Source organism: Chiloscyllium punctatum, chromosome 25, assembly GCF_047496795.1.
Source record: "Chiloscyllium punctatum isolate Juve2018m chromosome 25, sChiPun1.3, whole genome shotgun sequence".
Taxonomy (NCBI): Eukaryota; Metazoa; Chordata; class Chondrichthyes; order Orectolobiformes; family Hemiscylliidae; genus Chiloscyllium; species Chiloscyllium punctatum.
Genome location: NC_092763.1, coordinates 42836037 through 42859465, shown reverse-complemented (window position 1 = coordinate 42859465; position 23429 = coordinate 42836037). Strand labels below are relative to the sequence as shown.

Genomic DNA, 23429 nt, shown 5'->3' with positions numbered 1-23429 from the left:
ACCTCAAACAGGCCATCATTCACATCAAATTACCCAGCTTTCAGGACAACATTGACCACAACACCACATAATCCTGACATGGCAAGCTCTGCAAGACATGTCTGATCATCGACATTAAAACTACCATCACGCATGGAAACACCACACACCATGTACATGGTGGGCACTCGTGTGACTTGGTCAATGTTGTCTACCTAAAATGCTATAGGCAAAGAGGCCAGGGCATGGTATAATCAGCGAGACCATTGCAGACACCACGACAACAGATGAAAGGACATTGTTTAACAATTGCCAAGCAGGACTGTTCCAGCCTTCGATCTTCAGGTAAGCGTCCTCCAAGGTGGCCTTTAAGATACACAACAATGCAGACTCACCGAGTAGTAGAAACTGGTAGCCAAGTTCCGTACCCGCGAGGACAGCCTCAACTGTGATCTTGGGTTCATGTTGCACTATATGTAACCCCACCATGCTGTTCTGTGTTTGTAAAAATTCTTCCTTACTGTTCTAATTTAAGACCATCACCTCGATAACTTGTTATGATATCTCTACCTCAATTAATTTGTACAGTATTGGAATACATGTTACTTTAGGTTAAACTTTTATCTCTTATATCTATCATGTTATTCCAGCCATTTGGTTTGTCTCCAACACCATCTTATTTTTGTTTTTTTGTAGTTGTCTCTCAGCACTTAATTATCTGGATCATAGGTTAACCCTTCACTTGCTATTCAGCTGTTGACACATTACCCTCACCAACTGACACTTTTGATCACCTGCAGAGACCTATTATTCAGCCTGTCAACACTCCACTGCACCATTTGTACTATTTTTTGACACTTAATTACCTGGAATTATTTTACAATAGTCTGTCCACCTATAAATTTTGTGCCCGTGTGCTTCCCTCCACTTCACCTGACAAAGGAGCAGTGCTTTGAAAGTTTGTGATTTCAAAGAAATTGTTGGACTATAACCTGGTGTCATGTGACTTCTGACTTTGCTTGATTGTGAGAAGTGCTTCTGATCTCATATTTGCTCTATCATTAATTATTGCCTATTTTCATCTCAGTAACATTGCTCAACATCACCCTTGGCTCTGCTCATTTGCTGCTGTAATTCTCATCCATGTCTTCATTTGCTCTAGCCTCAACAGTTTCAAAGGACAGGAAGACATGATGCCTGGCCGGTCTTTCACAACCTACTCTGGGCAAGGTTGACATCATCCAAAACTGTGTTGCCATTGTCTCAACTCACAGCAAATCATATTTCTCTACAACTTCTAACCAGGTGCCAATGTAGGTCACCAAGCACAAACAACATTTTTATTTGAAAATTCTCCTCATGGTTTTCAAATGTCTTCACAGCTTTGTTCCTCCCTATTTATGCAATCTCCACCTTGCCCACAACCATCTAAGTTATATACACTCCTCTATTTCTGGCTTCTTGTGCTGTCCCAAGTATATTTGCTTCACCATTGACGGCCATTCCTTCAGATACCTAAACCCCAAAATTGTGAAATTCCCTCTGCATATCCTTTCATCCTTTGACCCCACTTTTCCCCTTTCAGCTACTTTATAAATCATACTTTTTTAACCATCTGATAAACATCCATATGTGCACGTGTCATAACTTGTTTTAAAATGATTCTGTGAAATGCTTTCGGATTTTTATTTCATTCAAGGAGCTATAGAAATATAAATTGTTGTTATAGTTAAACAGCATTGATCACTTATCTTGCCACATTGTAAGTGTGTTCATTGCATGCTCGGGTCTGTGTTACTTCAGTCCCTTTAAAATTGTACAGTTTATTTTATTTTCTCTTTCCTTAATTTTTATATCCAATGCACTGCTTCATATTTCTTTTCTTTATACTTCATTTGCCATGTATCTTTTCATTTTGCCATTCTATGTTTTTTCTGAGGATTTCTACTACCCCCCTCATTTTCATTACACTTTCAAGATTTGCTTCATTTGCAACTTGTAACTTGCACTTCCTATACACAAGTCCCGATCATTAACAAGCCAAAATAGCAGTGATAATATACTACTCCCGTTTTAAAAATAAACTTATCACTTAGTTGGCTTTGCATCTATGTTAAAACTGGCTAGTTAATTCCATGGGCTTCAATTTTGCTAACAAGTCTATTATGGAGTAATTTATCAAATGCTTTTGAATGTCCATATTCAAATCAACTACCATCATCAAATATCACTTTTAACAATGGAAGCAAACTGGACAGATGTGGCTTGGCTTTATCAAGTCAGTGATCGGCCATCATTATATTTAATATGTGTTTTTCCAAAATATTTAATGGTGTCTTCAAGTATCTCCATCATTGACAATGGACTGCTTGGCTTGCAGTGATTGGATATGATTCATTGTAGTATGATTTCCCCTTAATTCATTTGTATCCACAGTGTTGACAGAGTTTTAACAATGGGGAAATCACCATTGAACCTGTTCCTATTAAGACCCAAAGTTCAGAAATACTTTCAACCGTCTGGACCCCATGAGCTTTAGAAAAGCTCCAAATGAGAACTCAGCAAAATATTTCAACAAGCCACGGGACATTCTTGATCTAGATAGCTAAGCTACAATGAAGCTAGTTCAATCCGATTGAGCTATTAAGAGCTGAACTGGAGTATATTACTTGCTGTTAGGAATGAATAATTAAGTAGATGAAATATTAGTAACGTTACCAGTACAACAGAGTTGAAGAGTCCTCCTGGATACAATGGGAGTTCATTCAGGATCCGTAAGTACTGCAGTTTGGCTTGGGTTGCAGAGATCTATATGAAACATATGATGCATCAATTCAAGAAATTGTAACATACATCAGAAAATGTAATAATATAGAGAAACCTATGCTAAGTAGTTTACAGAGTCATTTATGATGTAATGAGCCTTTCTTATCAACTCTAAAACAAATAATAAGTTTAAAAAGCTCTAAACTTTATAACAATCATTCTGCAGACCAATTTAAATCAACACAAAACATTTTCAAGTTTGGCTTGCAAAAAGTATTCGAGGAAAATGTTTGCAAAAGCTTATTGTTCTTCATGCAGCATTGTCTTCAAATAAAATTAGATAGCAGACATATAACATTCTGAAAATGTATTTATGGATGTGCGTGTCACTGCCTAGACCAGCATTTACTGTCCATCTTTAATCATCATGGAGAAGGCAGTAGTGAACTGTTTTCTTGAACCATTGTATTCCATATTGCACAGGTAAAACGACTTGGCTGTGAAGGAGAGTGTTCCAGAATTTTGACCCAGTGATAGTGAAACACTGACAAAATAGTTCCAAGCCAGCCTGGCAAATGGCTTGGAGGGAAACTTGCAGTTGGTGGTACTGCAGCCCTTGTTCTTTTGGATAATAGGGGCTTTGGGTTTGGAAGCTACTGTCAAATTTATTGAATTTCTACTGTGCATCTTGAAGGTGATACACACAACTTCCAATGTGTGTCAATGATGATGGGATTGCATATTGAAGTTGTTAGATAGGGTATCAGTCATGCAGGTTGCTTTTCCTGGATAATGTTGAGCTTCTGAGTTTTGTCGGAGCTATACTCACCTAAGCGTGTGGAAATTATTTCACCACACTCTCGACTTGTGCCTTGCAGATGGTGGACAGACTTAGAGGAGTCATAGAGTCATAAAGATGTACAATGGACCATTCAGTCCAACTCGTCCATGCTGGCCAGTTATCCCAACTCCACCTGCCAGTACTCAGCCCATATCCCTCCAAACCCTTCCTATTCATATGTCCATCACGTACCAGCCTCCACCAATTCCTCTGGCAGCTCATTCCATACACGTACCACCCTCTGCATGAAAAAGTTGCCCCTTAGGTCCCTTTTATATCTTTCCCTTCTCACCCTAAACCTATGTCCTGGAACAAGTCTAGTGAACCTTCATTGCATTCCATCTCATAGAGTCATAGAGATGTACAGCATGGAAGCAGACCCTTCAGTCCAACCTGTCCATGCCGAACAGATATCCCAACTCAATCTAGACCCACCTGCCAGCACCCGGCCCATGTCTCTCCAAACCCTTCCTATTCATATACCCATCCAAATGCCTCTTAAATGTTGCAATTGTACCAGCCTCCCCCACATCCTCTGGCAGCTCATTCCATACCCGTACCACCCTCTGTGTGAAAAAGTAGCCCCTTAGGTCTCTTTTATACCTTTCCCCTCTCACCCTAAACCCATGCCCTCTAGTTCTGGACTCCCTGACCCCAGGGAAAACACTTTGCCAATTTACCCTATCCATGCCCCTCATAATTTTGTAAACCTCTATAAGGTCACCCCTCAACCTCCGACACTCCAGGGTAAACAGTCCCAGCCTGTTCAGCATCTCCCTATAGCTCAAATCCTCCAACCCTGGCAACATCCTTGTAAATCTTTTCTGAACCTTTTCAAATTTCACAACATCTTTCCGATAGGAAGGAGACCAGAATTGCAAGCAATAATCCAACAGTGGCCTAATCAATGTCCTGTACAGCTGCAAGATGACCTCCCAACTCCTGTACTCAATACCCTGACCAATAAAGGAAAGCATACCAAACGCCTACTTCACTATCCTATCTACCTGCGACTCCACTTTCAAGGAGCTATGAACCTGCATTCCAAGGTCTCTTTGTTCAGCAACATTTCCTAGGACCTTACCATTAAGTGTATAAGTCCTGCTAAGATTTGCTTTCCCAAAATGCACCACCTTGCATTTATCTAAATTAAACTCCAGCCCATTGGCCCATCTGATCAAGATCCTGTTGTAATCTGAGGTAACCCTCTTCGCTGTCCACTACATCTCAAATTTTGATGTTATCTACAAACTTACTAATTATTACCTCTTATGAGATTAGATTAGATTACTTACAGTGTGGAAACAGGCCCTTCGGCCCAACAAGTCCACACCAACCCTCCGAAGAGCAATCCATCCAGACCCATTCCCCTACATTTACCCCTTCACCTAACACTACGGGCAATTTAGCATGGCCAATTCACCTGACCTGCACATTTTTGGACAGTAGGAGGAAACTGGAGCACCCGGAAGAAACCCACGCAGACACGGGGGGAATGTGCAAACTCCACACAGACAGTTGCCTGAGGTGGGAATTGAATCCAGGTCTCTGGCGCTGTGAGGCAGCAGTGCTAACCACTGTGCCACTGTGCTGCAGAAATTAGTTAAATTAGTTGACACTCTGCCCCTCAAATAACTCCTGTACACAATCCCTCTCCACAGCCAAATCTGAACTTCCACAATAGTTTGTGGACTGTCAAACTGATACTGCTCTAAAATGCAAAAAATGGCAGAGATTAAACGGGATTAATCCAAACAGCAAAAATAATGAAAAAATAGATGGTAAAAGTTACAAAAAGTAGGTACGGAAAAGTTTGCAAAGGTTACTGAAGGTTAGTTAAGGGTTGTATTTTAGTCGTGCCGCCCTACATCCAAATCATTTATATAAATGATGAAAAGTAGTGGACCCAGCACCGATCCTTGTGGCACTCCACTGGTCACAGGCCTCCAATCTGAAAAACAACCGTCCACCACCACCCTCTGTCTTCTACCTTTGAGCCAGTTCTGTAACCAAATGGCTAGTTCTCCCTGTATCCCATGAGATCTACCTAATCTCCCATAGGGAACCTTATCGAATACCTTACTGAACTCCATATAGATCACGCCCACCGCTCTGCCCTCATCAATAATCTTTGTTACTTCATCAAAAAACTCAATCAAGTTTGTGAGACATTATTTCCCACGCACTAAGCCATGTTGATTCTCCCTAATTAGTCCTTGCCTTTCCAAATACATGTACATCCTCTCCCTCAGGATTCTCTCCAACAACTTGTTCACCCAGAGAGTGGTGAGTGTGTGGAATGCTCTGCCCCAGAAGGCTGTGGAGGCCAAGTCTCTGGATACTTTCAAGAAAGAGCTCTTAAGGATAGTGGAATCAAGGGTTATGGGGATAAGGCAGGAACAGGATACTGATTGAGGATGATCAGCCATGATCATAATGAATGGTGGTGCTGGCTTGAAGGGCAGAATGGCCTACTCCTGCATCTATTGTCTATTGTCTATTGTCTACCGACGTCAGGCTCACTGGGCTATAGTTCCTGGCTTGTCCTTACCACCCTTCTTAAACAGTGGCACCACGTTAGCCAACCTCCAGTCTTCCGGCACCTCACCTGTGACTATCGATGATACCAATATCCCAGCAAGACGCCCAGTAATCATTTCCCTAGCTTCCTACAGAGTTCTAGGTACATCTGATCAGGTTTTAGGGATTTATTCATATTTATGTGTTTCAAGAAATCCAGTACTTCCTCCTCTGTAATATGGACATCTTTCAAGATGTCACCGTCTAATTCCCCACATTCTATATCTTCCATATCTTTTTCCACAGTAAATACTGATGCAAAATACCCACTTAGTATCTCCCTATGGTCCTGCAGCTCCACACAAAGGCTGCTCTTTGAGGGGGCCTATTCTCTCCCTAGGTACCTTTTTTGTCCTTATTGTATTTATAAAATCCCTTTTGATTCTCCTTAACCCTATTTGCCAAAGCTATCTCATGTCCCCTTTTTGCCCTCCTGATTTCCCTCTTAAGTATACTCCTAGTGCCTTTATATTCTCAGACTTCACACTCAATCTCTCCTGTCTATACCTGATATATACTTCATTCTTTTTCTTAACCAAACCCTCAATTTCTTTAGTCATCCAGCATTCCCTATCAGCCTTTCCTTTCAACTTAACAGGAATATACTTTCTCTGGATTCTGGTTATCTCATTTCTGAAGGCTTCCCATTTTCCGGCCATCGCTTTACCTGCAAACATCTGCCCCCAATCAGCTTTTAAACTTCTTACGTAATACTGTCAAACTGAGCCTTCCTCCAATTTAGAACTTCAACTTTTAGATCTAGTCTCTCCTTATCCACCACTATTCTAAAACTAATAGAATTATGGTTGCTGGTTCCAAAGTGCTCCCCAACTGACACCTCAGGTACCTGCCCCTATATGGAATTCCTAGCATCTGTCCTAATTTTGCAGCCATGGTACTTATATGATTGGTCCTCTTCATTTTTTGGTCAGTGGTAATCTCTAGAATGTTGACAGTGGGGGAATTCAGTGATAGTAAAGCCTTTGAATATCATGGAGTGATGGTTTGGTTCTCTTTTGTTGGAGATGCCTATTGCATGGCACTTGTTCAGTATGAATGTTACTTGCCACTTGGCAGTCTAAGCCTGGTTATTGTCTAGCCTCAGGAGCACTTGCAGCAATGCCCTGTAGCTGAGATGGTTGAACATCAATAACTTCATACCAGGTATGACTGTGGTCAATGGAGCGTTTTCCTGAGATTCCCAGTTACTTCACAGAATCTCAGAACTGTTACAGCGCAGAAGGAGGCCGTTTCGCTTACTGTGTCTGCACTGATTCTTTGAATATGCAAGATGTCTCAGTGACATTTTCTTGTCTTTTCCCATTAACCTTACACACTGTTTCTAGTCAAATAATCATGTGTCATTGTCTTCAAGCCTTGTTTAAACCTGCCACCCCTAGAATTCCAGACAGTGACATTCCAGACCCGAACTACTCACTGTGTAAAGAGATTTTTCTTACACTGCATTTGCTTCTTCTGCAAATTATTTTAAAGCTGCCTTCTCATTCTCAATCCTTTTTATGATGGGAATATTTTTTTCCTATCCACTCAGTCCAGGCTTCTCATGATCTTGGAATCTTCTAACAAATCTATCTTAGCCTTCTCCTCTCCAAAGAATAAAAGTCCCAACTTCTCGAATCTACCTTCATAATAAATATTTTTCAGCCCTGGATCCTGTTTTGTAAATCTCTTCTGCATGTTTCCCAATGTATTCACAACCTTCATGAAGTGTGGCAATAACCCAGATGCAATCTAACTAGTGTTTTATGCCTATTTAACATAACCTCTTTGCTCTTGTACTTTATGCCCCTTTGAATAAAACCTAGAATACTATATGCTTTATAAACTGCTCTGTTCATCCCCCACGTTTAATGACTTATGTATATACACACACCTATGTCTCTGTTGCTGAACACTCGCTTTAGAGTAGCACTCTTTATTTTACAGTAAAAACAGAAAGCGCTAGAGATAGCCAACAGGTCTGGCAGCATCAGTGAAGAGAGAAGCAAAGTTAGTGTTTCAACTTTGATTTGACTTTTCTTTCAGCAGTTTAAAGAAGAGCCATACAAGATGTGAAATGTTAACACTGCTCCTCTATCTGTAGATGCTGCCTGACCTGCTGAGTTTCTCCTGCATTTTCTGTCTTTTTTTTCAGGTTTCCACGTCTGTAATATTTTGCTTTTATTTGACCCATATTTTACACTGTCTCCTCATGTTCTTTCTTCCAAAGTGTATCCCCTCACACTTTTCCGCACTGAACTTCATCTGGTACCTATCCACCCATTCCACCAACTTGAATGTCCTTTTGAAATTGCATACTTTCATTCTCACAACTTACAATGCTCCCAAGTTTTGTATTGTTCTCAAACTTTGAAGTGTTCACCTCACCAAGGTTGAGATCATTATGTGTAGGAAAAGTAAGGGTCTTATTCCCAGCCCATGGAAACCCCGTTATGTATCTTCTTCAATCCTGACAAATAAGCATTAACCATTGATCTTAATTTCTTATCACTCAGCCAATTTTGTATCCATATTGTCACAATCCCTTTTATTCCATGAGTTCTAACTTTATTCACAAGTCTGTTGTGTGTCACTGCATCAAATGTCTTTTGGAAATGCATATACACCACAGAAACAGCATTAACCTCATCAACCTTTTCTGTATCACCTTCAAAAACCCCAACAAGTTAGTTAATCATGATTTTCTCTTTAGAACTCCAGTCAGGATCTCCTTAATTAACCTGCATTTTTCCATATGACTATTAATTCTAACCTGAATTATAGATTTTAGAAATTTCTTCACCACAGATATTAAACTGATTGTCCTATACTTGAGAGGATTATCCATACAGATTTTTTGAGCATGTGTATTACATTTGAAATTCTTTTGCTGCCTGGCACTATCCCAGAGTCTTAAGAAAGACTGACAAAATATAATAATATAAAAAATCTTGGATGCTGGAAATCTGAAACAAAAACAGAAAATGCTGGAGAAACTCAGCAGGTTTGGTAGCATCTGTATATTGTAAAGAGAAACCGAGTTAATGTTTTAAGCCAAGTGACCATCAGAAATGAAAAATTACTAACAATTTGTTACACAACTACCAATACTCTCTCACTTCCTTCAACATTTGTGGAACCTGGTGGTGTAATGGCAATATCACTGGACTAGTAATCCAGAGGCAAGGGCTTTGAGGAATTGGGTTCAAATTGCAATTTGGTAGCTGCAGAAACTTCATGTCAATTAATAAAAAAAACAAGAATCTAAAGTTAATTTCAGCAATTGTCACATTGAAATTATCATTAATTGTTGTAAAAACCAATTTGGTTCACTTATGTCCTTTTAAGAAGGAAGTCTATCATCCCTTGCAAGCCACCTGCTTCAAGGGAAATTAGACCTTCAATACTGACAATTTACCCAAAATCTCCCCTAATCAATTTCAATGATTTCCAGAGCATGAAATGTTCTCCTCTGTCATCAAGGCTGGGTATCATATGCTTCCTTGGTAAAGACAGACACAAAAATGACAGTGCAATGCCTAAGTTATGTCCCCATCTCCATGTGCAAATTCCCTTTCTGGTCCCTAATCAAGACTGCATCTCTTTCTCCCATATTATTTCGTGGGATGTGGGTGTCACTGGCAAGGTTAGCATTTGTTGATCATCCCAGCTTGTTCTTGAACTGGATGGCTTCATAGGTCATTTCAGAGAGCAGTTAAGATGCAAATTTTTTTTTTAAGGAGAACATATTTTCCTCCTGAAAGGACATTAGTGATCAGGATTTTATTTTGCAATATTTGTTAATAGTTGTCATGGTCATCATTACTGAGACTAACTTTACATTTGAGACTTATTAATCAAATCCAGTGTCTCCACAGCATGGATGATGATGCCAACAACATTATCACCAAACCAACAGCTGCCCTTTTATTAACCTTCTGGCGTTTCCTTTTCCGTGAGCTGTTGATCTCTCCTTGCTTCTGTTAGTTGTTTCCTTCCCTTCTCAATACTTTATATTTAGCTCGGTTTTCAATTATATTCTCTACCTGTCACCTGCCAGATACTCACTTTTTCACCGTTGCCTTAATTTCTATCACTATTTATTTGTCCTGACTTTTCCTTTTTGAGGGAATATACCTTGACCGCACTTGAACTATCTCTTCTTTGAAGTTATCCCCTTGTTCAGTGATAGATGCTTGCATCAATCTTTGGTTCCATTCTATCTAATTCTCTTCCAGTCTTGGCCCATTGAAGATATTTCTTCCATCGTCAATTATTCAGAATCTGGATTGCTCAGTGTTCTTTCCACCATCATCCGAAATCATATGATACAATGATCATTGTATACTAAGGTTCCCTGACTCATACTTTATTGACTTGGCCCAATCATCCCCAAAAACTAAAAGGAATAGCAGTGCCTCTTTTCTCATTGGACTAGACATGAACAGCTGCTTTAAATAAAAATCCCCTGTACACAATCTAGGAACATCTCTGTCCTTTGGACTACCACTTTCCCAGTCTACATATGGATAATTAAATTCCTGTTTTGCTTGGGCTCTTTGCTGCCACTTTTGGCGTATGCAGCACCTTTTTGACAAGTACAACATAAATATAGCATATAGAGCCATGTTAAAGTGGTTGGATCATGGCTTGTCTTTTAATTATAGTTTTCTGATTAGAAGTGCCCAATTTGAAGTCCTGTTTGTGATGTAAGATGCATGACTGATATACATATACATACATATATATATACACACACTATAATTATTTATCTTTGAGTTTGAATTTGAATTTGTGGGTTATGGGTTATTTGTGTATATGAAGGGGTTTAATGATTAACTTCTAAGTTTTTTTTGTAGTCATGGTGATTCTTTAAACTAACAGTAGAAGGGGAGACTTCCTGGAGAGAAATGGGTTTTCGCTTACATTGGGAGAACTTTAGGAATGAACAAAATAAACGGCTATAGGAACATATGAACAGGAGGAGGCCATTCAGCCCCTCAATATTCTTCCAACATTCAATGAGATCATGGCTGACCTGTGGCTTAATTTCCATATATCATTTGGTCAATATTCCTTAATAACTTTGTTGAAATAAAAATATATTTATCTCAGATTTAAAATTAACAACTTATCCAATATTAACAGCCATTTGTGAAAGCGAGTTCCAAACTCTGCCACTGTTCCTTTGGGGATGTATTTCTTAACATCCTGCCTGAATGGTCTGGACCGAATTCTCAGATTATTGTAGTAGACACCAGTTTAAAAGATATGGGATTGATTTCTTTTTGACTAGGGGGCCACCCATTGCTTAGAAGCAAAAGGGTTTTTAAAATAATATTTCAGTTTGGGCAGTTTTGAAGGATTCTTGGCTGAGATTGGATGTGTAAAGCAGTACTTCTAAGAAAGGGAAAATATAGCTTAGAATTGTTAAAAATTGGTTAACTCAGTGTAAGGAGTTTTGTAAAATCCAGACCTGAAGTGTTTGGTTAAAAGCCTGAAGAGAAAACTGAAGCTTGGTTGTATGAAGGCTCCAGGAAGAGGCTATCAGATTCTTGAAATTGGGAATTGAAGCCACAGTTAAATTAAGCCCCATGGGGTGATAGAAAAGGGAATTTGCTCTACGAGTACTGTGAAAGAGTTCTTTTGGGATTAATGGGATTATATTTTACCATGTACGTTAAAATATTTGAATGTGTATTATGTACAAATAGTTTGTTTTAGTCTATTTTATCTTCATTTCTATTTTTATTGTTAATGCAAAATCTATGGCATTGCCTATCTATGTTTCAATGAGAGTCCATAATACGATGTATCAAGCCCAATACAATCTGGGATTTGACTGGACCAGTAAGAACATCAACTGGGATCATAACTTGTTACATGAAACCTCTTTCGTCTTTGCTCAATGAGTTTCCAGGCAACAAAAAAGGGGCAGAAATCTTCCACAGAGAGTGTTTTGTTGCAATATTAAAAATGGAGAGATGTATCATTTCTCTCTGAGTGCCATATCTTTATGCTTTATGATTAATTGAAGCAGAGTCATTTTTCCATCCCTTTAGGAAAGAGCTAAACTTAAACAACAGATTTTAGCACCTTAAAACATCACAGAGCACTTTATAGCTGATAATGTACTTTTGATGCACTGCATTAGACAAACACAACATCTTAAAGGGGCAACACACACCCAACTACAAACATCACACCCCTCCCCCTTTATCAATATATATATACACACATAGTTATACTTCCCTTATCTATATTCTTACTTCCAACAATTACAATTATTATACAAGCATTGTTGCTAATTTATAGACATCATCAGGAACATGTACAAAAAGAAACATGGAAAAAGAAAATGACTCTTCTGTTGTTCACATTGACATAATCAGTATCTTGGGGAATGGTGATTGCTAGAAGACTGTCTCCTTATCTCCGGAACCTTTTCCAGTGTAGTCATCTGGGCTTGTGTGTTTCGGAGGTACATATCTGATTGGCTGGCTGTTGTTGCCCTGTGATGCTGCTGTAGTCTCCTCCCTGGGTTTGACTGACCCTGGCTCAGCAACACATGATTCAGTTGATATCACTTGTCCCATTTGGACTGGCTTGGTGTTCTGAGGAACTTCTCCATCTTTGGTGAGGTGTGACAATCAACTGGTTGGCGTGTCTCCTCCAGACCATTTCATCCCAGGTCTGCACCACATAAGACAATGGTCCTGTTTCAGCCACCATCATCCCTGGAATCAGGCCAACACAGTCTGTCCTCTTTGGAATATCCTTCATCTCATGGTTCCCCACTCTTCTGACCATCTGTTCTTCTTGATTTTGTTCTACCACCTCTTGAGATTCTTCTGGCCGCAGTAAGTCAAACATGGTTCTCAGCTGGGGGTTGAACATTAAGGATGAGCCAGTGAGCACCTGCAAGTGTGTTCCTGTACATGCTGAGGAATGTGTTGAGTAGCCATTTTAATGATCCCTCCTCTTGTGAGGCCTTTAAGGCCTGCCTCAAAGTTTATACTAATCTCTCTGCCTGACTGTTTAGTTGCAGGGTGATACAGAGCTGATCTCACACGTCTGACTCCATGATTACAGAATCGTAGAAACTCTACAGGATGGATCAGACCATTTGGGCCATCAAGTCCACACTGACGCCCGAAAGAGCATCTCACCTAGACCCACACCCCTACCCTATCCCTGTAAATCCCATGGCTAATCCACCCAACCTGCACATCATTGGACTGCGGGACAAAACCGGAGCATCCGGAGAAAACCCACACCGACATGGGGAGTATGTGCAAATTTCACAAAAACAGATGCTTGATGGTGGAATCAAACCCTGGTCTCTGGTGCAGTGAGGCAAAAGTACTAACCACTGAGCCACCGTGCAACCTTATTTTCAGGTACTCCTCAGACTCTTGCACCACAAATGGTGGACAATTGCCATCATTAATGCCACTGATACCGACTTCCTAACTGCCACCTTGGCCACTTGGAATGGCCATTCACAATCATGAGTAACATTTGTCCCTCTAATGGTCCTGCAAAATTGATGTGAATTTACTGCCATAGTGATAGAGGCAATTCCCATGGATAAAGGGGTGACAACAGTGGTGCCACCCTTACTAATGTGCAAGATACGCATGATCCTTATGAAGTCTTTAAAAAACATGCATTTCTCCCTTTTTACATGTATGCTGTGTTCCTGCAACCATTTTAGAGTCTCTTCTAGGATTTTCAAATGTTCCTCTTTGGAGGGTCTGTAACCAAAATATCATCCAGATAACACTGGACACCTGGCAATCCATTCAATCCATGGCCCTCTGGATTAGTGCTGATGTGATGCCCAAAAGTAGCAGAACAGTCCTGTGTGTCACTATTGTAAGCAATGGCTAGGACTCCTTTGCAACCCCCATCTGCAAGTAGACCTATAATAGATCCAGTCTTGAGGATCACATTCCCCCAACTGTTCTACTCAACAGGTCCTCACTGTGTGGAATTGGATACTGATCCACACTCAGGGTTGGGTTGATTGTGATCTTCAAGTCACCACAAATCCTCGTACTGCCATCTGTTTTTAAGACTGGGATGATTGGAGTGGCCAATTCACTAGTGGTTACTGCTTCCAATGTTCTCAGGTTCAATAGACAATAGACAATAAGTGCAGGAGTAGGCCATTCTGCCCTTCGAGCCAGCACCACCATTCATTATGATCATGGCTGATCATCCTCAATCAGTATCCTGTTCCTGCCTTATCCTCATAAACCTTGATTCCACTATCCTTAAGACCTCTATCCAACTCTTTCTTGAAAGTATCCAGAGACTTGGCCTCCACAGCCTTCTGGGGCAGAGCATTCCGTACACCCACCACTCTCTGGGTGAAGAAGTTTCTCCTCAACTCTGTTCTAAATGGCCTACCCCTTATTTTTAAATTGTGTCCTCTGGTTCGGGACTCACCCATCAATGGAAATGTGCTTCCTGTCTCCAGAGTGTCCAATCCTTATAAATCTTATACGTCTCAATCAGATCCCCTCTCAGCCTTCTAAACTCAAGTGTATACAAGCCCAATTGCTCCAATCTTTCAGCGTAAGATAGCCCCGCCATTCTGGGAATTGACCTCGTGAACCTATGCTGCACGCCCTCAATAGCCAGAATGTCTTTCCTCAAATTTGGAGACCAAAACTGCGCACAATATTCCAGGTGCTGTCTCACCAGGGCCCTGTACAGCTGCAGAAGGACCTCTTTGCTTCTATACTCAATTCCTCTTGTTATGAAGGCCAGCATGCTATTAGCTTTCTTCACTGCCTGCTGTATCTGCATGCTTGCTTTTATTGACTGATGTACAAGAACACCTAGATCTCGTTGTACTGCCTCTTTACCTAACTTGACTCCATTTAGGTAGCAATCTGCCTTCCTGTTCTTGCCACCAAAGTGGATAACCACACATTTATCCACATTAAACTGCAAATGCCATGCATCCGTCCACTTACCTAGCTTGTTCAAGTCACCCTGTATTCTCCTAACATGCTCCTCACATTTCACCCTGCCACCCAGCTTTGTATCATCAGCAAATTTGTTAATATTACTTTTAATACCTTCATCTACATCATTAATGTACACTGTAAACAGTTGCGGTCCCAGCACTGATCCCTGCAGCACACCACTGAAAGGGAGTGCCTGCCATTCTGAAAGGGAGCCGTTTATCACTACTCTTTGTTTCCTGTCAGCCAACCAATTTTCAATCCATGTCAGTATTTTGTCCCTAATACCATGTGCCCTAATTTTGCTCACTGACCTCCTATGTGGGACTTTATAAAAAGCTTTCTGAAAGTCCAGGTATACTATATCCACTGGATCTCCCTTGTCCATGTTCAGAGTTACATCCTCAAAAAATTCCAGAAGATTAGTCAAGCATGATTTCCCCTTCATAAATCCATGCTGACTCTGACCTATCCTGTTATTGCTATCCAGGTGTGTCGTAATTTCGTCCTTTATAATTGACTCCAGCACTTTTCCCACCATTGAGGTCAGATTAACTGGTCTATCATTCTCTGTTTTCCTTTTCCCTCCTTTCTTAAAAAGTGGGACAACATTAGCCACCCTCCAATCCACAGGAACTGATCCTGAATCTATAGAACATTGGAAAATAATCACCAACGCATCCACGATTTCTAGAGCTACCTCCTTCAGTATACTGGGATATAGACCGTCAGGTCCCGGGGACTTATCAGCCTTCAGACCTAACAGTCTCTCTAACACCATTCCCTGGCAAATGTAAATTCCCTTCAGTTCAGGCCCTTCAGCCACTATTACATCTGGGAGATTGCTTGTGTCTTCCCCAGTGAAGACAGATCTGAAGTACCAATTCAACTCTTCTGCCATTTCTTTGTTCCCCGTAATAAATTCACCTGTTTCTGTCTTCAAGGGCCCAATTTTAGTCTTAGCCATTTTTTTTCTTTTCACATACCTAAAAAAGCCTTTACTACCCTCCTTCATATTTTTGGCCAGTTTACCTTCGTACCTTATTTTTCTCTGTGTATTTTCTTTTTAGTTATCCTCTGTTGTTCTTTAAAAGCTTCCTAGTCCTCCGATTTCCCAATCATCTTTGCTATGTTATACTTTTTCCCTTTTGTCTTTATATGGTTCTTAACTTCCCTCGTCAGCCTCGACCACCCCTGCCTCCCCTTAGGATCTTTCTTCCTTTTTGGAATGAACTGATCCTGCATCTTCTACATTATGCCCAGAAATACCTGCCATTGTTGCTCCATTATCATCCCTGCTAGGGTATTGCACCATTGAACTTTGGCCAGTCCTCCCTCATAGCTCCATAGTTCCCTTTATTCAATTGAAATATTGTCACTTCCGATTCTACTCTCTCCCTTTCAAACTGCAGAATTAAAACTTATCATATTATGGTCACTACCTCCAAATGGCTCCTTTACTTTGAGGTCCCTGATCAGATCCGGTTCATTGCACAACACCAGATCCAGAATTGCTTTCTCCCTGGTAGGCTCCAGCACCAGCTATTCTAAGAATCCATCTCGGAGGCACTCCACAAACTCCCTTTCTTGGGGTCAGTACCATCCTGATTCTCCCAGTCTACCTGCATGTTGAAATCCCCCATAACAACTGTAGTAATATCTTGGCGACAGGCCTATTTCAGCTCCTTATTCAACTTACACCCTACATCCAGACCACTGTTTGGAGGCCTGTAGATAACTCCCATTAGGGTCTTTCTACCCGTAGAATTTCTCAGCTCTATCCATACTGACTCTACATCCCCTGATTCTAGGTCCCCCCGCGCAAGGGACTGAATATCATTCCTTACCAACAGGGCCACCCCACCCCCTCTGCCAGTCAGTCTGTCCTTACGTATAGCCTTGAATATTCATTTCCCAGGCCCTGTCCACTTGAAGCCACAGCTCAGCTATCCCCACACCATCCTAACTGCCAATTTCCAAATAAGCCTCAAGCTCATCCACCTTATTTCTAATGCTTCTTGTATTCATATATAATATTTTTAATTTGTTACTCCCCTCACCCTTCCTATCCATCCCTATTTCACTTGACCTTATGGCATGATCCTTTTTTGAGTTTTCTGCTCCATTGATTCCGTTGTCTTTCTTGACTTCTCTTGTTCTAACTTTCCCTTTAACTTCCTTCTTAAACTTCCAGTTTGTCCCCTCCCCCTCTGCTATTTAGTTTAAACACAGCTGTGTTGCAGTGGCAAACCTACCTGCCAGAATGCTGGCCCCCCCACCTATTAAGGTGCAACCCATCCCTCTTGTATAATTTATCCTTACTGCTAAACATACCCCAGTGATCCAAGAATTTAAATCCTTGCTTCCTGCACCAGTTCCCCAGCCACACATTCAAGTCCATTTCCCCAGCTGTTCCAGTTCTGCCTTCACTTTAGGCTGGATGCGTATGGTAATGCATGTGCCTTCAGGCCCCTTGGATAAGCCTCCTGAAGTTTAATTTCGACTTATTTCACTTCCCCTAGATTTCCCTTGCAAGCAATCTTGTACTGGTCCACCAGCCTATTAACCAAGATCCAATTTAACTAATTTCCATAACTAGGAGCATCTGAATAATGCAGGATAGTCACCTTTCACTATATACAGAGACTGCTTTGGTATACCAGTCTCTTTGGTACACCAGTCTCTCTTTGACCAGTACATAGCCCTTCAGTGCCCTACATAGCTAATTCTTTCATGTATGTCCATGTAAGGCTTCAATGGCCGTGCCGTTAACTTCTCTCTGTATATTGATTTGGGAATCAGAGGCACTGCTGCGCTCTCATACACTTCTATCGTTACTGTCTTACTCTCTAATTTGAAAAAAACCCAGAATTGATCAGCTTCACCCAGTTCCGACAGGATGTTCAACTCAAATGCTGTTGATGCTGGGCTTTCTGCTTCTCCCACAGATCTGGGTGACTCCCAGCCTACTCCCTGGCTGATGGCATGTGCCTTATGTCTTATCCTCTGAATAGTCTCCTTTAGACAGCCTTTCTCCTGCTTGAGTCATACCCAGCAATTTCAGGAAATATGGCCCACTTCCCTCCTCCTGTGGCACTGGGCTTCTCGGGTCCAACACATTGTTTCTTTGTGGCTAATCTTGCCACATTGGTGATCTTCTGTGGTTGGTACTGTGATCTGCTGAGTTTCCCCTACAATAGGCACCTGGGTGTATTTGGTCAACTGTGTTTTTTTGCTGGTGGCCAACTCCATCACGTAGCAATTTTGAGAGCCGCCTTGAAATCCAGGTCTCTCTTGTTAGGAGCTTCCATTGGATGGTTTCATGTCAGAGGCCACAAACTGGCCCACAAGGCAACCCGGAGGAATCCTCTGAATTTGCAATGTTGCACTAACCTCTCTAACGTGGCCACAATTGGGCAATGGACTCTGCTTTGTGGTGTAACCATTTATCAAAATGGAAACATTCCATGATCATCTGTGGCTTTGGTGCAAATTAACTCCTTACACTTCACAAACTCCATACCGACAGTTGCCTAAGGCTGGAATTGTACCCAGGGCCCTTGCACAACGTTATACACTGAGTTATTGTGCTGCTGAAAAATGTTTCCTCGATTACAAACTCCAGATTGGTGCTGGAAAACAAACCTTTTAAGTCAGGTGCAAGAGTGTACTGTCACTGAATCAAGGCTGTTACATTATGTGTAAAGTTGCCGGGAAATGAGCTGTAAACATGTACATTAGGACGGCTCGGTGGCTCAGTGGTTAGTACTGCTGTCTCACAGTGCCAGGGACTCGGGTTCAATTCCCGCCTTGGGGGACTGTCTGAATGGAGTTTGCACATCCTCCTCATGTCTGTGTGGATTTCGCCCTACAGTCCAAAGATGTGCAGATTAGATGGATTGGCCCTGCTAAATTGCCTGTGGTATCCAGGTATGTGCAGGCTAGGTGTATTAGCCAGAGTAAATGTGGGGTTACAATGGTGGGAGAGGGGAAAGGTCTGTGTGGAGTTTCCACACTCTCCCCGTGCCTGTGTGGGTTTCATCTTGCTTCTCCGGTTTCCTCCTACTATTCAAAGTTGTGCTGGTGAGGTGAACTGGCCAGCTAAACGGCCCATTGTGTTAGGTGCATTAGTCAGGGGTAAATATAGAGTAGGGGAATGGGCCTGGGTGGGTTATTCTTCAGAGGATCGGTGTGGATTTGTTGGGCTGAAGGGCCTGTTCCCATGTTGTAGGGAACCTAATCTAGATAAGTCTTAGCTGCCAACATTAATTGGGAACAATTAGGAAAGACAATGATTCAGAGATACTAGTTATTAATCAGCAAATCCCCAGCGGTGGGAAAGGAATGCACCATGGGGAGTCACCCCCTTGCTCTCACCTTCAACCATGAGGCTGTATGGCCGTACAGCCACTTGAAGGTTCTGTGTACACAAAGACACATTGACTTGTGGTTCTGAAGTTACTGCTGCACACAGACTTCAGAGGCAGGAAAAATGTGATGAAATGTAATCATCAACCTCTGTTTCCCCCTTTCCTTTGGCTAATCTCACAACCTATTCAACCAGCAGTCTCACACCAGTCCTGATCCTGCTAGCCACCTAGCCAGTAGCCACCATTCCTCTCAGATGGCACTAAATGACTGACTGGTCAGCAGCTCTCTTAGGTGGGCAGAATTCCCACACCCATGGTCTTTGATTCTGGATAAAAATGACAAAATGGCATTGAATATATTGGGGCTTCCCAATGGAGGCAAACCTTGCTTTCCAGTGGGTAAGAACTGCGTCACCTCAATTAAATTTTATCCATATATCTGACACTGGAACCAGGTACATATGAAAGCAGTAATCCATTTGATGGACAACTATTTTCTGCCATACATGTTTGTAACAATGAGTGGGCTCCATCAACACACAGTATCTAAGTTTAAATAGTTCTCATTCGAAATAATATATTCAAATTTTGAATTTTAGGAAAGATGAAGTTCCATTGTATGGTTGCAGCATAGATGCTCCAGAATTATAGAGAAGTGTAAATCATTACACTAGATATTAAGTATTCTCATGAATTGGGAAGGATTATCTAATCAAATTATTTCCATGAATTTGATAAGAATTGATACATTAAAACTACTTCCTATGGTTAGGAAAAACACATTAAAAGTGCTTAATCTGAAAGAGATAAATTAATTGGGAAGGAATCAAAATACAATCTTTCACACAAAGATATCTGTGGTTTTGGGTCAATTGACATATTCAAGATTGGGAGAAGGTGAAGATTGCTGATGCTGGAGATCAGAGTTGAAAGGTGTGGTGCTGGAAAGGCACAGGACGTCAGGCAGCATCCGAAGAGCAGGGGAATTGATGTTTGGGGCATAAACCCTTCATCGGGATTGTCAAGATTCAAGATTGGGCATGATAGATTTTTATTGAGTAAAGATGGCAAGTGAAGTTTTAATGGATCAAAGTATTTCCACTCAGTAGATAATATCTATTGAACAGCAATCCAGAGAGAAATGTTTGCCTAGTCAATCTCCCAATTTAGTATTTATCTGCATCCATTGAACACCTATTCTCCTGTCACATAGGAGTCCTGAATCAACCCTTTGATTTTGAATGCAAACATCCAATAAAGCTGACACAAAATATTGCCTTTTTTTGAGAATCCTGCCAAGGTCTAGCTTTGATTTGTTTTACCTTTTTGCCTGAAGGACCTGGTGCTTGAGTTACTTTGAGATGATGCGCAAGGATTTTCCGTTTGTGCTTTTCCTTTATGTACAGCAGAAGAGATGCTGGTAAGAACATCTCTAGGCCCCATTCCTTCCTGGAAGATTCAACAAAGAAACAAACTGAAATATTGCATTCTTCATAGGGAAAGAAAGAAAGGAAGAAAGAAATGGGATCTAACAAATTACAACCATATTTTGACAGGAATACAAAGGAGTGGGGCCAAAACAAGCACAAGTTTTTGTATACCAAGGCTTTGTGCTTTCATATTCTTCCATTTGTGTATCTTGAAAATTGTAGCTTTCCACCATTTCAACACAACTTGAATAATTGTAAGGACATGCTTAGAGCTGTTAACAGCACATTAACACTATGGAATTCAAAAACCATACAGAGCTAATAGAAAGAGCTGAAAATGTGTTGCTGGAAAAGCGCAGCAGGTCAGGCAGCATCCAAGGAGCAGGAGAATCGACGTTTCGGGCATGAGCTCTTCTTCAGGAATCCTGAAGAAGGGCTCATGCCCGAAACATCGATTCTCCTGCTCCTTGGATGCTGCCTGACCTGCTGCACTTTTCCAGCAACACATTTTCAGCTCTGATCTCCAGCATCTGCAGTCCTCACTTTCTTCTAGAAGAAATAATATATTAACTACTTTGTTCATGACGTCTTCCTTTCTCTCAGTTCAGTGGCCCTTGGGCCACGAAAATAAATGATTTTCTTAGTCCATCTGGAATGCTATTTGGGTGGGTGCAGAGACTTTTTTGACAGAATTCAATAAATCCACTCCCTGTTCTTTTTGCTTCCCACCACAATTGCCCACCAAGTTGCAGCTGACAGATAAATGCCCAAATGCAAACACAAAAGTAATTCTTTATGACTTAATTATAATACCAACATTATTAGCAACACCTACTGCAAAGTATATCATTGGGTTCTGAGAGCCTGACATCATTAAAGGCATCAGAAGCAATTAAAAATGAATAGGCTAAAGTTTTACTATTACAACTGATTGCAAAGCAAAATAATCACCAATTTTTTTAAGCAGAAGTAAAATATTGTGAATGATGGAAATCTGAAATAAAAACAGAAAGTACTGGTGAAATTCCACAGGTCTGGCAGCATCTGTGGAGAGAGAAACAGAGTCAACAAGTTAACAGAGTTCAAAATCACCCTTCTTTGGATTTGAGGAGAGAGGTGAGAAAGTAATGTGTTTTACTTTGGAGATACAAGTGGTCAGGAGAAGTGGAACAGAACAACAAGAAAACCAGACACTGCTGGATGGTGGGAGGGGGAAGTCAAGAGAAATAATATGGAGAACAGAGTTCATGGATTGAAGCTGTTGAACTTACTGTTGAGTACATAGGATGTGAAGTGCCCAAATGGAAACTGTTTTGACAGTTTGTATTAGACTTCACTGGAACATTATTTCAGATTTGGGACAGAAATGTGAGCATCCGTGTGCCTCAGGTAAGAGGAAAAGGTGTTTTTCGATATTTTACTGTTCTCCTCTTCTGTCCATAACAGAGCTGGGTTTTTAATTTCCTTTCTTATTTTATTTTCCCATTTGAAAATAAATGGCAGTGTGTTTACCCAAACCTTATTTGCCAAGTCCAATTTAAAAATAATTCACATCAATTTTTTAAAAATTTAAAACAAGTTGGTTTATGAATGTGGAAATGGCACACAACACATATTCACACAAACACGTGTCCATAGAAAGAACGTAAGAAAAAGGAAAGAAATTACAAATTACTTAAAATTAATTATGCTGGCATTCGTGAAATAGTGTCCAGAAATTTCATTGGTTTCACTTGGCTGTGTGAAGAATTCCCTTTCACAGGAGCTCAGATGTAGTTAAATTGCAGGTGAAGATGCAACAGTTGTAAACAGGGAAGTGGTTCACTTTGCAGGTGAAAACAAAAGAGAATTCTGTTCAGAAATCAGATCTTTGAGAAAGATTGAAATCAGAGGCAGGCAGTAGCTCAGATTAGACTTGTTTATCATGTGTTCTGTTCTGGTGTTACAATCAAATAGATGAAAGCAGTCAAAGCTGTGTCATTAAAGCTGTTCTCAACCCAACATTTTCAATGATGACTGTCATTTCACGTTGAGCCACTTCAGTACAAAGTGGATTTGATCATAGATCATCATGAAAACCAGTTATGTTCTGTAGCAAATATCTGTCTGGTTGTTATCACCATCTCTAACAATGTATTTCAATTTATTTTATTTGTTCTGACCTGGCTGGTTCAAACATCTTATCTATGTTTTCTATGTGTTAGCTTGGCTGGAATGTTTATACAATGCAGGGAGTCTGACATTTCAGGAGGATAATGAAAACTGTTCCCTGGTTACCACAGATAAAAAAATTTCAGAAATGGTAATCAATGGCATTATGTGATCATGGTAGCCATGTTGTCAGTCAAGCAAAGTGATCATTTCTCCAAAAAGAAGTTAAAAAGATAATTTTCTATTTAAATTCAGATTATTCTCTTTCTGGATATTAACAGAGCAAGCTGGTGTACGAAAATGGCAAGCGACTGGAAGGTAGTGGATGTGTTCA

General features: G+C 40.8%; 1 protein-coding gene across 1 annotated transcript in view; it reads right to left on the bottom strand.

Annotated features, from left to right (window-relative positions):
- The window catches only part of frmpd3 (FERM and PDZ domain containing 3), a 533212-nt gene that overhangs the window by 76254 nt on the left and 433529 nt on the right, over positions 1–23429 (bottom strand). Inside the window, exons 12-13 of the mRNA XM_072595141.1 lie at positions 20837–20963; positions 2698–2787 (exon numbers count right to left, since the gene is read on the bottom strand). Coding sequence (XP_072451242.1) covers positions 2698–2787; positions 20837–20963 — 217 coding nt within the window. The remainder of the gene's footprint in view (positions 1–2697; positions 2788–20836; positions 20964–23429) is intronic.